The sequence below is a fragment of the Enhydra lutris genome, unplaced genomic scaffold (genome assembly GCF_002288905.1).
Source record: "Enhydra lutris kenyoni isolate GAN:26980312 unplaced genomic scaffold, ASM228890v2 scaffoldscaffold25, whole genome shotgun sequence".
Taxonomy (NCBI): domain Eukaryota; kingdom Metazoa; phylum Chordata; class Mammalia; order Carnivora; family Mustelidae; genus Enhydra; species Enhydra lutris.
In genome coordinates, this window is record NW_019154109.1 from 27,443,855 (window position 1) to 27,459,705 (window position 15,851).

The 15,851-nt window shown below is 40.7% G+C and overlaps 2 protein-coding genes across 2 annotated transcripts in view; both read right to left on the bottom strand.

The window, feature by feature from the left end:
* LOC111151136 (activating transcription factor 6) overlaps window positions 1-15,851 on the bottom strand; it is a 212,434-nt gene that overhangs the window by 82,872 nt on the left and 113,711 nt on the right. The window lies entirely within an intron of this gene.
* LOC111151137 (proteasome activator complex subunit 3-like) lies at window positions 1,917-5,597 on the bottom strand. Its single transcript, XM_022508924.1, has 2 exons — window positions 5,586-5,597; window positions 1,917-2,648 (listed from the first exon to the last, which is right to left on the bottom strand). The coding sequence occupies exons 1-2, from the start codon at window positions 5,595-5,597 to the stop codon at window positions 1,917-1,919; spliced, it is 744 nt and encodes a 247-aa protein (XP_022364632.1).

Below are 15,851 nucleotides of genomic sequence, written 5' to 3' on the forward strand. Positions count from 1 at the left end.
GTTTTCACCCTTGGCAACCAAAACACACTTGAAGAGAAACTGTTTTCACTTCAGAAGTCATTTCACTCATTAAACGGGGAAGGAAGAGATGAAATTATTCATGTTTTGACCTTACCCATAAGCAAGTTCAGAAGGTAACTGCATTTATAGCAAGAACTATATCCTTACAAAGATATTATTAAAAAAAAAAAAAGGAGAAACGGTAGAATTACAAGTAAGCTTTAAAACAGATATGGCCTCTTTTATACAGTCACCTCGTTTCAGAGGATCTTATATAGACAAGAAATTTCAATGAGAAATAAGTTTTCATCTCTCACAAAAAATAAACTTAATCCCTCATCATTTTCCCACCAAAAACTCATTTGAGAAATAATTTATTGCATGAAAGCATTACTATACAGTATTTTAAAAAAGTAAGGTCATACTTATGTAGGCATAAAGTTTCAAAAATATTATGAGGATTCAGGGCACAAGGTGTTAAATGGGAAAAAGAGACGAAGCTATCCATTGTGCACAGAAATAATCTCACTCCTATTATAAAAAGGTATAAAAAATAACTCCCACTCGTGCCTTTTCCAAATGTGTTATTACATAACCTCCACACCTGGTGTTTCTAAGTGACGAAGATCCTTGAATGACAGTAATACTAAGAAAAGGTGTTCTGAATAGACATATTTAAGCTGACTGAAGTATATTTATTATCAAAAAACTAAAATTCTGAACAAAAACCATGATGGACCAAGGATTAATCATATCAGAAGAAATTCACTCTAATGCATGAGGTGACATAAAATGCAATAATTCACTGCACCTGAAACTGAAATCTGGAAATGCTGGACTTGAAAAATATCAACAGTATAGGTCATGGCTGAAAAGATAATGGTTTCCTCTCAACCAGGCAGCAAAAGCAGGAGGAAAAAACTCAAAGTCACATTTTAGAGTCTTTAAATATAAATAGTAATTCATATAACGTGAGACAGAAATTCGAATGAGAGGCCGTAAGAGACAGCTCAAGAGACAAAAGGGGAAGAGAGATGAAATTCAACTGAGGAGAAAAAAAAAGTAGACATGATACAAAGCTTAAAAGATTCAGCAGGAACTCAGGAGATAAATGAACACACAGAAGGAATTCTACGCTGTGTGAAAGGAAACCGGAAGATGCAGAGATGGTAGAAAGCCGTGCAAGGAAGCAGTTTCCATAGAGTCCTTTTCATTCTAAGGGAGGCAACGGCAGTCCATTTCTTTAGAACAATGAAGATCTGTTACTCTTTATACGCTCATTTTTCTTACACATGAGCTGAAAAATATCAAGGGTATGAGTCTAAATGAGGACAGAAATCCTATACCTCTGAAGATTACAGTTCAGATAAGCACACTTAGTACATCATAAAATGTTAAAACCTAGTTTTATTTCAATCTGCCAAACTGGAGACATACAATGACCTAAACATCCCTTTAAACCCCTTCCCTTGCAAAAAACAAACGATGGTGGTAAAAGGAGCATTTCTGAGGTTTGAACAAAGTAACATATAGCAGAACCTCAGGAAAGACTTCATTTAACTTTCTTTTGAACTTTAGGTTTTTCTTTGAGTAACCCCTGAAACCATCCAATGTCACCAATGCCATAAAAAAGAACCCTGGCCAACATTCATCTACAAAACTGCTTTTAAAAACAGCAGTCCTCCTCCCTGGCCAACCCTACCATGGTCTGTCCTCATCCTCTCGGGGAAAGAAAAAGCAAGTAACAGCTACACCACAAGGACTGAGTGTGAGGATAAAGCCGTACGCAACTGTCATTAAACGTAACTAACACACACTTCCAGTAGCTTCGTCACCTGTAGAGTCATTAAGAACCCCTTTTGGCTGCCTAAACAGCTGGGCCACCTCCTGAAGGAAAGAGGGGTGGAGAAAAGCCCTCAGTAGAGGTTGTCAGTATTGGTGGTCCGAGGGGTTTTGATCTTCTCGATGTTTTTGAGGATCACGTCGTGCAAGGTGGCATACTGGTTCCGAACGTGCAGCAGGATCTGGCGCACGCTCAGATACTCGTTCTCGTCCACCTCGGCCACGGTGCGGCGGTAATCTTCCACCTGGGGGTACTTCACGATCTTGGACACCAGCTTGGCCCTGGTGTTGTAGTAGGTGGAGAAGCGGCGCAGGGAGGAGGCTGCGGTGCTCTCCACGGTCCACAGCTGGTCCACGGTGTCCTCCTGGATGGACACGCCGAAGTTGTTGCCGTCCTCCACCTTCGGGATGAGCAGCTGCACCCACATCCGCACCGTGCTGCACTTCTCTCTCAGCAGCTCGATCTCGGGCTTTACCCGCTCAATCAGCTCCACCAGATGCTGGTTGCTCCGCAGCAGCTGTCCCTCGCCCCCAAGCAGGGCCGGCACCTTGAGCGAGGACTGGGGCTGCAGCGGCGGTGGCGGGTCCCGGTTGGGCGCGTCCCCCACGGGGTCGGACACGGCGGTGGGCTCCAGGGCGGGCACCGAGCGGATTCTGGACAGGTCTTGCAGGCGCAGCTCCTGGACCCGACTGTCCAGCTCCGACAGCTTCTGAGGGAAGAAGGTGGACACCAGATCCTCGGCCTCCTGCGCGATGCGGGCTCGAAATGAATCCACTTTCCCCTGCACGTCCTGCTCCAGCTCCAGCTCCAGCGGGGAAGCCATGCAGTCCAGGGCCGTCCGGCGTCGGGGCAGACACCACCCGGCTTCCCCCACCTCCGCTGGCAGGCCTTTGGCTGCTGCCACCGCCGCCGCCAACTCCCAACAGACCACGCCCAGCGCCGCCGGAAATGACGCGGAGTCCCGGCGGCCCGCGCCGGAAGAGACCGGAAGCCGCACGCGGGGCATGGCCTCCCAGCGACGCCCCAGCTAAGCAGCCCCGCTTTTGGAGGGGTGGGGAGAGGAGGCTCCACGGATCCAGGATCCCTGAGCAGTCCCTGGCCCCCTCCCCCACCTGCCGGCCCCTGGGCCAGAAGCCTGTGCATGACTGATGGCCCCGAAGAACATCGTTAAACTTAAGAACCGTGAAGACCAAGCAACAACGTGCTTTACACAGGAGCTCAAGGAAACCCACGATCCTGGATTCTGGACACAGGGTCTCCTTCGAAAGTCACCTCGAGAAATAGGCTCTCCAGAGTAGGCTCACTTCTGGAGAGCCAGAAGTCACACCTTTACTGGTAACTTGGGCGTATCCATGCTTCCCCCTTACAAAGTCAGAAGTGGCTCCCCCTTCACTAGGGCATTTTGATCAAGTTAGTAAAGTTCTGAGCTCTTCTTTGGCTTACTTCAAACAGTTTTTAGTTTGAGTTACAAATGTTAAGTTCTAGGACTCTTCTTAAAGCTCATCTTCTTTGGGATGATTAACAATTTGAATCTGGACTGTAAGATTAAAGTATCAAATATCTTCAATTTGGTAACTATATTGTAGTTACAGAAGTGAATATACAAAAAAATTTTTTAAGTGAATATTTTTTTTTTTTTTTAAATACACACTACAGTATTAAGGGATGAAGTGACAGGACATATTTAACTTCAGAGAGTTTGCAAAAATAGTGTGCATGTAGATGTGTACAGAGAAAGTTAAAGCAAGTGGAAAAATGTTAAAAATTGATTAATGCATATAAAGGTGTATGGGAGTTCAGTACTATAACTTTTCTGAAGCTTGAACTTGCTTCAAAATAAAAAGTGAGGAGTGGCTGGGTGGCTCACGTTAAGTACCTGCCTTTGGCTCAGGTCATGATCCCAGCGTCCTGGGATCCAGCCCCACCTAAGGATACCTGCTCTGGGGGAATCCTGCTTCTCCCTCTCCCACTTCTCCTGCTTGTGTTCCCTCTCTCACTGCCTCTCTGTCAAATAAATAAATAAAACCTTTCAAAAAAAAAAATTGAAAAAAAAAAAACTACCTTTTCCCTAAAGGCTTCCAGAATCATAGAGAAAAATTCTGTAACCTTCTAAAATTTCACTCCATTTGTTTATTTTCATTTCCCTGAGATAACTTCCTTTTGTTCTTTGCAACACCACACTGCATGCCTTTGATTTTATACATTATTGAAGTTTAGTTCAAAAGATTATTCTGAAGATGCTATAGTATAGTTCTGAATGTAACTGTCACCTCAACTGGACTGTAAACTTCATCAGGACATAAGTCAAGTCTTAATTTGTTGACATCAAATGTGGCACAAGGCCTGGCATGGAGCAGGTACTCAATACACGTCTAATAAAATGACCTTGAATTAGTAAGATTTTAGCAAACCATAATCTCACAAGATCTAGAACAGAAAAGAAAATATCAACAAGACAAACATGTTACAGGTTGGGCTTCCCAGCAAGCACACAGATTGCTTATAGGAGGTTTTTCAGGGGGTGTTCTTGAGAAAGGACCTAAGAAAAGGAAGAGACATAACAGGGGGAGAAGTTAGGCACTGATGTGCTCTCAGAGCCTCAGATGACCCCACAGAAAACCAGGAAAGCCCCTTCACAGTTGTCCTGAGTTGGGGACAAGGCAATTCCTGAAGATGACTGTTTGGCAGGACTCCAGCAGTTGGAAAAATAAACTCTTCAGTTTTGAGGCAGGAACTGGGGAGTGAACAGAGCTTCAAGTACACATGTATCATGGTAAGATACATACACTAACAAACTAGCAATTTAAGTTGTATTCAAGTCAACTGTGTTCAGCCCCAATTAGGGGCTGAAATTTCTGTGTTTAGATCACGGCACGTCTTGGAATGTGACAAAAAAGGATGTGGTGGAGGGAATTATATTTTCAAAGATACATGTTTGGATAAAGGTATATATGTATTGTGGCTCCACGGGGAGGTCTACTGGGGAATTACTGCTAAGTTGGATCTTAGGGTGTCTGGGAAAGTGGCAGCAACTGAGGCAAGAAAAGTAAGCAAGGACCAGCTCATGGAGGCAGAGCCCTCTTTGCCAAGATAAGGAAGTTGGATTTAATAAAAGCCAATGAAGGGATTCAGGTGGGGGGTGGGGAGGACCCACGCAGATGACTTCAGTGAGGAGGTGGATATGATGAAGAGAATAAAGAAGGCCTGCTGATTTAACACAAATGGTAAAGCGTGCCTCATTCAGAGGATGGCAATAGGGCTGGAGAGAAGACTCTAGAAAGTTTTAGGAAGTATAATTACAATACATGGTGACAGTTTTGGATGTGGAGGGATGAGAAAAGGCAGATTTCGATATTAATTTTTTTTCTTTTTTTTTTGGTTAGAAAAAGATTTCCTATTTACACTTACATTAAAGTTCTCCTAGGAGATGACTTGGATATCCATACATTTTTATACATGTAAATTTACATTCAAGTTATGGGATTCAGATTGGGTGGTCAAACAGAAAAGGAAAATCAAATCCTGAAACATGACCAGTTTTCCCCTATCTTGACTTTCTTCATACCTTTAGCCATAAAAGATTACAAGGGGCCTACTATGGAAATTCTCTTTAATGTGAAAAACATCCTCAATGTTATATATGATTTACCAAATACATAACTGCTCTATTCTCAAAGGGAAAATATTTCTAGCTGCTCTTTTAAAGAAGTGGGGACTTACACTTTCTATTTATGACACTGACTAATGCAGCCATTTATATGAAATTATTTTCTTTCATTGTCTGATAACAGGATATAAAATCCTTTGGGGGGGGCTCAGCTGCTCTTTTTTTTCTAGTGTGGTGTAAGAATTTCATTTATTCATAATATGTTTTTTGTCCTTGTTAATTAGAGCAGCAGTTGGCAGGAAAATGACAGCTCCTATATTTCTTTCCCCACTGACCAACAGCAAGCAGCAGTTGTTTTTTGAAAATTATTTAATGCACTTACATGCCTTGATTCAACCCATGAAATTAATACGGAGTGCCAACAGCTGGAGGAAGGCTGGGAACAGCTGTGTAGAGTGTTGTGTCGTTGGGGTCAGTTTCTCCCTTCTCCACAGTCCAACAGGGTTCAGCATGTACTGATGCCAATAAGGACACACCACTTTAATTTTAGGAATACCTACAAATTTGTGTACTGATTGATCCTTTAACTATCCTCCAACTCTGAAACCATGCCCCTGAAGGAAGGATTCTGTGGTCCTATGTATGAGTTCCATTTGTAGAGTCATTCTAAGCAACTGCTGTTGTGACAACTCTTGGATATAAGTGTAACTGAGGATACAGACTGGAATTTAATCCTTCAAGATACTTATTTCCCCACTGATTTCTGTCAATAAGTTAGGAGAAATACAATCAATGGGACTAAACCTACATTAAGATTCAGGTGAGTGGTAATATTTATCCCCTTATGTTTATGAGGCTGCAACAGATCTTAAGTTATTTAGGCCAAAGGGCTTCACTCACAACTTAGGAACACCCCCCAGTAAGCATAAAAGGCTTAGTTTTACAATGTAGTCCAGAGAACCCTGCCAGAGGCACTTTCTCGAGCAGACAAGTATCTTACGTCCCCTTCCTTCATTCTTCCTCCTAGACTGCTGCAGGGCTCGCTGCCAATTCAGTATCTTGAGAACCAGCGTCCAGATGTGACCTGAGCACGCCTCACCTGAAGACAAGTGCCACTACAGCGTGTGGCTAAGGCTGTGCAGTGGCCTTGCTGGGTTCAAACCCCAGCTTTGCTACTTACTAGCTATGGACACTGCTCAGTTATTTAACCTCCCTGTGCTTCATTTTCTTTACCTATAAAATGAGCAATAGAATAATAGCGCTTTCATAAAAGCTGTTCTGAGGATGAAGTCAGTGGCTCCACGTGAAGAGGTTAGCACACTGCCTGGACCACGGCAACTGCTCAGTCAGTGTTAGCTATTATTGAAGGAGTCTCTTCATTAGCATTTCAAAATCTCCTTTCACCCTCTGAAATGGAACACTGTGAATCCTCTATGAACAAACCAAGATCTAATTTTCTTGTTCACTGTCTTATTATACATTAGTGAGGACTCCCTGTATTGCAGAGTTGAATATAAGAATTAAAAAAAAACAAAACTGGCTTAAATTTCTGAGATCTTCAGTGTTTAGAGGCCGCTGTATCACAGGGCAGAGAAGCACAAACTTTACTGTCACCATGGCTGAAAAGGACTTTTCTCAGCTGAACCCCTTCATGTCTACATCAAGTTCATATGACTTTATCTTACAAGTGACAATAATTGGTATAGTTTGTTAACAATGATGTCTATTATCAAGGATCTGTAAGGTCACTGATTAACAAAAATCTATTGACCTCTGGGTCCTAGATTCTTAACTTTTTAAAATGCTTTGGCCAATGACTCTACCAGAGCCACTGATGGCTCCCTTCTTTACAAAATCCCTGTTCTGGTTGAACAATGAATCCTCTAGTTCTGCATTTCTCATACTGGAGGCCATCAGTTCCCTGTAATTATCTCTGTGAATTCACTTTGATGATAAAATAATTGATTTAAGCATATTCTAGAACTGCCATGCAATTTAGGGGCCCATAATTATATTCTTTTAGGATTATGATACCACCAAGTACCACTCCTTTAACTGATCAGAGAGAGGAGAAGGAGAGTGTATTAGGTATAGTTATCCCTTTTCCCTTCCTCTCCAAAATCTGTTAAGAACAAAGATTTTCTTATTGGGTCAAAGACAGAAATCTGGAGGAAGAATCGGGTTCTCAGAGAGTACTCAACAGTGAGGAAATGTCTAAAGAAACATTGAAAGAACCTGCGCCATGAAGGTCAGCATCACCTTCACTTGTCAGTAGTGACTCCTTCACGAAAACATGATCCTTTTACATAAATGCAGGCTGCTAATTTTAATTTTATTATCTTTGTAGTTTTATTTATATTTAAGTTATACAATTATTTTGGTTTTTTTTTTAAGTTTTATTTTATTTTATTTATTTAAGAGAACGAGCACGAGCAGGGGGAGGGCAGAGGAACAGGGAGGGGGAGAAGCAGAAAGCAGGAAGCCCAACGCGGGGCTCGATCCCAGGACCCTGAGATCATGACCTGAGCAGAAGGCAGACGCTTAACTGACTAAACCACCCAGGCGCCCACAATTAATCTGGTTTTTATAGATGTAAATCTGCAAATGTAAGATGTTTTGAGAACTTAGTTCAGTGCTTGTCTATGCTTAAACGATGCGTAACGATAATGCTGAGGAATTTTTTCCTTTAAAAGAAATCATTTCCTTTAGAAGTACACTCTTCTAAGCCCCTGTACAAACAATTACAGTTATCTTCCTGAAATGCACGTCTGGCCATATTCCATGTTCTACAGGGTAAGGACCAAACTCCTTAAGCCTGGCCCACAACTGCCTTCATGACTGGATCCCGCCATCTTTACTTCCCAGAACCAGCCTACGTTTCCCAACGGGTTCTCCGTCATGTCCTCTAACGTCTTCGCCTCTCTCTGGGTGAGATGCCACCTTGCCTCGTCTTCCTCCCACTCTCCACCCTACTCATTCATCCTTCTACAATCAAGTCAAGGAGTGTTGATGAAGAAACTTTCCCTGGTACCACCTTCTCCTTCCTAGGTGAGGTGAGTGTGCCTGGCACAAGTGACGTAGTGTAATAGTATCGACCTCATAAAGCTGCTGAGGGGATTAAATGGAACAACTTACATAAAACAGCTAGCACAGTAAATGCTTCATAAGTAGTAGTAGTTTTACTTGTAACCTTAAGAGTATCCTGCATGTATCTCTTTGATGGTTCCTACCACAGTGCTGTAATTTTAGACTGATGAGTCACAGTTCTCCACCATAATGAACTTTGGGAGGGAAGGATTTGGGCTTACTGGTTTTTATACAGTCCGTGGTAGCACAGGTCTGGGAGTAGCAGGTGTTCAGTTGAACATTTACTGAAAGAATAAATGAACGAATGAAGCAAAAAAGGATGAAGTTTATCAGACAGGACATGAGGAGCAGAAGAGATGGGACTCTCAAGCCACTTCTCTTTTTCCTTTTCCCCCGGGAGAGTTGCTGGACTGTGCTTACAGCATATAAAATCCCTGTTGGGGACCTCATAGCAGTCTTGTGGGTTGAACTCTGGGGATTTATATAGGAGAGGTGGGAAGATTTCCTTCTCCCTCCCACGGCATGCGGGATTTGACATTCTGCATCTGACCGTGGTAACAGCCAGAATTCCAAGAGAGTCGCTGTACTGCTTGGTTCTACGAAATCGCCCTCACTCACGTACGGGAGCTGCTCTGTACAACAGGGCTTATGCGGTGCTGTGTGCTTGGGCAAAGTGAACATACTGGGGCGTTCTCGAGAGGTCCCCACAAGGAGTAAGGCCGATGCTGGCTCTGACGCATGCTCCTACTGTTTATTTATAGCTTCTTATTAGTATGGGATTTGTTTTATTTGGCAAAAATACAAGATTTCGACGGACTGAGAGAGGAAGATGGAAGAAAATGCCTAAACATAAAGCTTCTACAGCTGAATAATAATCTGTAACTCTGTGCTGTATCAACAGGCTCCCCAGGGGCTGCCGAAAGCCGAGACCACTCCAGAATTCCGAATTTCATGGGCCGCAGACTTTACTGCTAGAAGTAAAGGAGTTTAACTGAAGCTTTTATTCCTCCATAGACACTTTCATTTATAAATGCTAAATTCACTAGTTGAGGCTAAATTTTCTGGTCAGCATACAAAATATGTACAATGAGTTCTTAAGTTCTCTAAGTAATTTTCAGCAACAACAGAAATGGTCAAAAGCCAAAATTAAAAATTTAAAAACACAAGCGAAGGATTTTATACGCTTCAACCCGGGAAAAATATACTTTCTCTGCGTTCATTTAAAATTACTCTCTGTCGTCTTACTCTGGTTCTTCTTTTCTTCTTCTTTTAAAGATTTTATTTATTTGAGAGAGGGAGAGCACGAGCAGGAGCACAAGCAGGGCAGAGGGAGGGAGAGAGAGAGGATTTCAAGCAAACGTCCCTCTGAGCAAAGAGCCCAATGCCAGGCTTGATCTCATGACCCTGAGCCGAAATCAAATGTCAGTCCCTTAATGGTCTGTGCTACCCAGGCGCGCCTCTGATTTTCTTTTATGGCATTTATCACAAACTGACATTCTTTTACATATTTATTTGTATATTAGTATTTGTCCCTAGAACATGAAAGTGAGGGCTTTTGTTTATCACTGGATTCTTTACAATGAGAATAGTCTGGAATATAATGGCTACTCATTAAATATTTTGTTGTGTGAATACAATAAAATTGGATAAATCTCTTGATTAAATAATTCTCTGAGGACAGCTACATTTGTGGAAGAGTCTTTTTTAATTATGAAAGTAAAGCAATTACTCAACTATAGTCACATTTAGCATGAATCAAAGTTTTGGGGATAATAAGAATTTTTAGAAGGCCTAAAGAACAAACCTGTTTATGCTTTAAGGTATCTCCTCTTTATCTTTTCTCTTAAAAATCAACAAAAGAGGTACTGCTGGTTTTAAAAAATTTGGATTTGATATTTATCACTACCATTCACCTTCTTAAAATAGAAGTGTTTGTTTCAAAATGAAATTAAGATTCTCGTGGAAAGTATGCCTTCCTAGCTCTATATTTTAAACTCAGGTCAACTACATAGAACCATAGTAAAATCTGAAAAATATCAATAAAAACAATGGAGTTTGGAGTTGTTTTAGTTCTACTAAGTGTTTTGCTTAAGAACACTGTATTCTTCCTAACGTACGCTGAACACAAAACTGGTAAAACAATTCCAAGAGGACAAGAGCTTTCAAACAACCAGCAATCGTATACGCAGATTTTGGTTGACCATTTCTTTTTGTATGATAGAGTATTATAAATACTTAGATGTTTTACTAAAAAATAAGATAAACTTTATTACTAAAAAGCTGACCCCAAAACCTCAGACGTAAGTGAAGCCATTTCATTGAATAGACTTGAGCTATTTTATAATCTGAATTCAAGTTATTTTGTCATTAATTTTTTATCCTTTTAATAATCTATGGACTTCTATTATATATAATAATGTAAGGTTAACAAGCTTCATCTAAAAATGAGAAAGAAACACAACTTTGTACAATAACATCTATTAATTACGAAACCTATGCTGATGTAATTATTTTAAAATCTATATATGATTGTTTATATATTATTAATACTTATAAGAAAACAATAAAGACTGACTTCACGCTACAAAGGAAAATAATGTTTACTATATCCTCTGGATGAACTCATGACATAACACTCATAAGGCTCCTATCTGATGTCAATATGGAAAGGTCAGGTTAAAGACTACACAGTTTCTTTCCAGTCATTAGCTGATGTCACTACATCCATCAAAATGAATGTGATACACTCAGTTTGAATAAACACTAAAAAGAGGAGAGTAGGGGGTGTCTGAGTGGCTCAGGTCATGATCCCAGGGTCCTACGATCAAGCCCTGCATCGGGCTCCCTTCTCAGCGGGTAAACTGCTTCTCCCTCTCCCACTCTCCCTGCTTGTGTTCCCTCTCCCACTGTGTCTCTCTCTGTCAAATAAATAAATAAAATCTTAAAATGTGAAGTGGAAAAACAACAGAAAGAGGGATCAAAGGAAGCCAATCTCCCACATACTTTCCAGGCAGGACAGAATGGGGAGTCAAACAAGGGGAAGGGGGGGGTGGACAGCCCTGTTTGAGGGTGTGGCTGATCCTCGTTAATAGCTGTCCCCAGGAGGCAGGAAGCCTGAGGAAGAGGGGGACCCTCTCTGTTGGGTCCCCAGGGGATCTTCCCTCCCCTGCATGAGGCAGATGCCAGCTGTCTGCCAACCCCCTCCCTCCAGGAATGGCCTTGTCCAGGAATGCCCACCACACATACCCTCTCCTTTTTTTCTGGTCAAAACTGTTTCCTCCTAGGCCTGCTTCCCTCCACCCATTCTAAAACTTTACTTCTGATTTCTATTTCCTGGAATTTGGGACTGAAGTTAAACTACAACAGTGCCACCAACACCAAGTCTTTCAGGAAAAAAATACAAGCAAATTTAACAAAAAATATATGGGGGGTTAAGGGGGTAGGAGAAGAGTAAATGAAACAAGATGGGATTGGGAGGGAGACAAACCATAAGTGACTCTTAATCTCACAAAACAAACTGAGGGTTGATGGGGGGAGGGGGGTTGGGGGGGGTTATGGACATTGGGGAGGGTATGTGCTATGGTGAGTGCTGTGAAGTGTGTAAACCTGGCGATTCGCAGACCTGTACCCCTGGGGATAAAAATATATTATATGTTTATAAAAAATAAAATTAAAAAAAATATATATATATATTAAAAAAAAAAAAAGAACAGGGGAGTCTGGGTGGCACAGCTGGTTGAATGTCCAACTCTTGGTTTCAGCTCAGGTCATGATTTCAGGCTTGTGAGATTGAGCCCCACCTCAGGCCTGCACTCAGCCCAGAGATACCTGGGGTTTCCCACTCCTCCCTCTGCCCCGTACCCATGCACACATGTGTACACATGCACACAATCTCTCTCTAAAATAATTCCTAAAAAAAAAAAAAAAAAAAAGAGTGGGATGCCTGGGTGGCTCAGTCAGTTAAGTGTCTGCCTTCGGCTTAGGTCATGATCCCGGAGTCCTGGGATCAAGCCCTCAGTCAGGCTTCCTGCTCAGTGGGAAGTCTGCTTCTCCCTCTCCCTCTGCTCATGCATGCTTGCTCGCTCTTTCTCTCAAATAAATAAATAAAATCTTAAAAAAAAAAAAAAAAAGGTTCTCCCTCTCTCTGCCCCTACTCCCAACTTGTGCTCTTTCTCTCTCTCAAATAAAATAACTGAAATCACTTTTTTAAAAGGCTATTACAAGAGGTTATACTACAAGGGAGATTCTGTTTGGAAAAGCCCTTCCTTTCAAATCTATGATTCCCTTTCACCACAAAAGGGACACAGGGTAGATCTAAACTATCTAAATCAAGCCTTCATAAACTTAGTTAGAAAATAGATAGGAATGTAAAAGCCACTGTACAGCCACGCAGGTTTCATACTTTCCAAATGTGCCAATCTTCGGTTGATGGATGTTAAGGAAAATAATAGCACAGAACGAATCTCTATGGGGAGCTGAGATCAGGAGGGGTCATGGATGACTCTGCTACATCTAATGAAAAACAATCTCCCCTTGGCCTATCCATTTACAGGTTCTTCCAGCCATAAGCCATAAGCATCAAAGGTGAAACCCCTAACGACAGACATATACTGAACACCTACTGTGTATTAAGTATGGTGCTAGAACTTGATTTTTCATTTAAACTTATTAACCTAAAAAATAATAAAAATAAACTTATTAACCTAAAAGAAGTAATTATTAATATTACTATATTAGAGATAAGGGCATTGAGGCTCTGAAAAGTAGTCTTTGAGTATGTAAGCAGTAGAACAAGGCTGGATGAAATCCACATTCATCCGACTCCAGAGTCCATGCCCCATGACCGCCTAGCAAAAGATGCTCTCTCAGCCTCCCAAAAGTGATCTTCTCCACCAAACTAAAAAGTAATGACTCATGATTATGTGGGAAGGCTTGTCTTCTGACATCTGAATAAGGCGCACAATGCTACAGGATGAACTCTCTATACCCCGTGCTATTTTTCTACTCTTTGAGCCAATCCTAAAATATGTGTATGTGTAGGTATGTGTGTATATACATATTCATACATACACAATACATACATTTTTAGAAGATTAATTCTAGGGTCTAATACTGCACCTCTCTTGTTAAATAAAGGGGGAAAAACGACTAGCAGATTAAACATAAGCAGCAGACAGTTCTACGACGCTTTTTTCAGTTCCTGTTTCACTTACTCTTCTGTGTGTTTCCTACCACTGTGCTCTGTCTGGGCACATGTCATGTGTTTATTTCATCTGGTCTCCAGAATCTTGGTTTGGCAATATCTTCTGCTTAGCCATTACACTTTTGCTATAATTATCTACAGTATATGTTATGTTTCCAAAGAGTATAAATAACATTTCACTGGTTAAGTATAAAGACTGGAAATTTGAAGTTGAAGAAGTTCAATCACAGGATACTGTTTTAAGAAGTTCTAGCAAAGTGTACAACCTAACAAGTTAAGGGTAACACAAAGGAAATGGACAGCCTGGTATAACCTTTTAAACTTGGTTTTGCTTTAGTTCTTCCATCAAAAGCTACTGGATGAAAACTCAGCGTGAGTATCACACAATACTGGATTCCATACACAAAAAAATGAACTGTGATTCATCCCTGCACCATTTACAAAAATTAACTCAAAATGGATCACAGACCTACATATAAAACCTAAAACTCTAAAACTTTTAGAAGAAAACATGAGAATATTTTTGTGACTCTGAGTTATGTAAAGATTTCTTACAACAATAAAAACTATCCATAAAAGAGAAAGCTGATAAATTGGACTTCATCAAAATTAAGAATTCCTGCTCTTTGAGAAACACCGATAAGAAACTGAAAAGTCAAGCAACAGACTGAGAGAAAACGAATCCAAATGTATCTGATAAGAAACTTGTATCTAGAATATACAAAGACCTCTCAAACCAACTATAAGAAAACAACTCAATTTAAAATGGGCAAAAGATTTGAACAAAGATGTGTGGATGGCAAACCAGATACATGAAAAGATGGTTAAAATTATTAGTCATTAGGAAATAGAAATTCAAACCAGGAGATATGACTACACACCTATCAGAATGGCTACAATTTAAAAGACAGGCCATATCAAGTGCTGGCAAGGATGGGGAGGTAGGTACTCCAACACTCATACTTCTCAGAACATAAAATGGTAATACCAATTTGGAAAATAGTTTGGCAATTTCTTAAAAAGCAAAACATACAGGGCACCAGTGGCTCAGTCATTAAGTGTCTGCCTTCAGCTCAGGTCATGATCCCAGAGTTCTGGGACTGAGCCTGCATAGGGCTCCCTGCTCCTCCCTCACCCACTTCCCCTGCTTGTGCTCCCTCTTTCTCTCTCTCTCTCTCTGTCAAATAAATAAATAAAATCTTAAAAAAAAAAAAAAAAAAAGCAAAACACACCTACCATATAACCCAGCCATTCTACTCCTAGGTATTTACACAAAAGAAATGAGAGCATATATCCCCTGCAAAGATTTGTACACAAATATTCCTGGTAGCTCTAGTTGTAGCAGCCAAAAGTGGAAAGTGAATGAATAAACAAATTGTGTTGTATCCCTACAATGGAATACCAAGCAAGAGAGGAATGAACTATTGATAAAGTTACAAAGTGCCTGACTCTCAAAATAATTAAGCTCAAAGGAAACACATAATGTATGATTCCTTCATATCAAATCATTTTTTTAATGTAAACAAATTTATAGTAACAGAAGATCAGTGGTTGCCTAATGAGAGGGGAAAGGGAAGAGAGTGAATGGGGAGAAATTACAAAGTATCAAGAAGAAACAACTTTTGGGAATGATGGCCATTCTGATCATCTTCACTACGGTGACGTGACAGATGTGTACATACATCAAAGTGTGTAAAATGAGCAGTTAACTATGTACAGTAGCTTATATGTCAATTATACCTCAATAAAATGGTAAAAAAAAGAAAAAACCCTAATCCACCATGGAAAACAGTGCAGAGGTTCCTCAAAAAATTAAAAACAGAACTACCATATGATTGAGCACTCCAACTTCTGGGTATATATTTGAAGGAAATGAAATCATTATCTCCAAGCGATTTCTGCACCCCCATATTCACTGTCTCGTTATTCACAATAGCCAAGACATGGTAACAACCTAAATGTCTACCCATCGGTAGAAGGGGTAGAATCAGTATGAATGGGTAATGTGGTATATACATACAATGGAATATTATTCTGCCATGAAAAAGAGGGGAAAACAAAGAAGTCCTACCATTTGTAACAACATGGATGGATGGACTTTGAGGGCATTA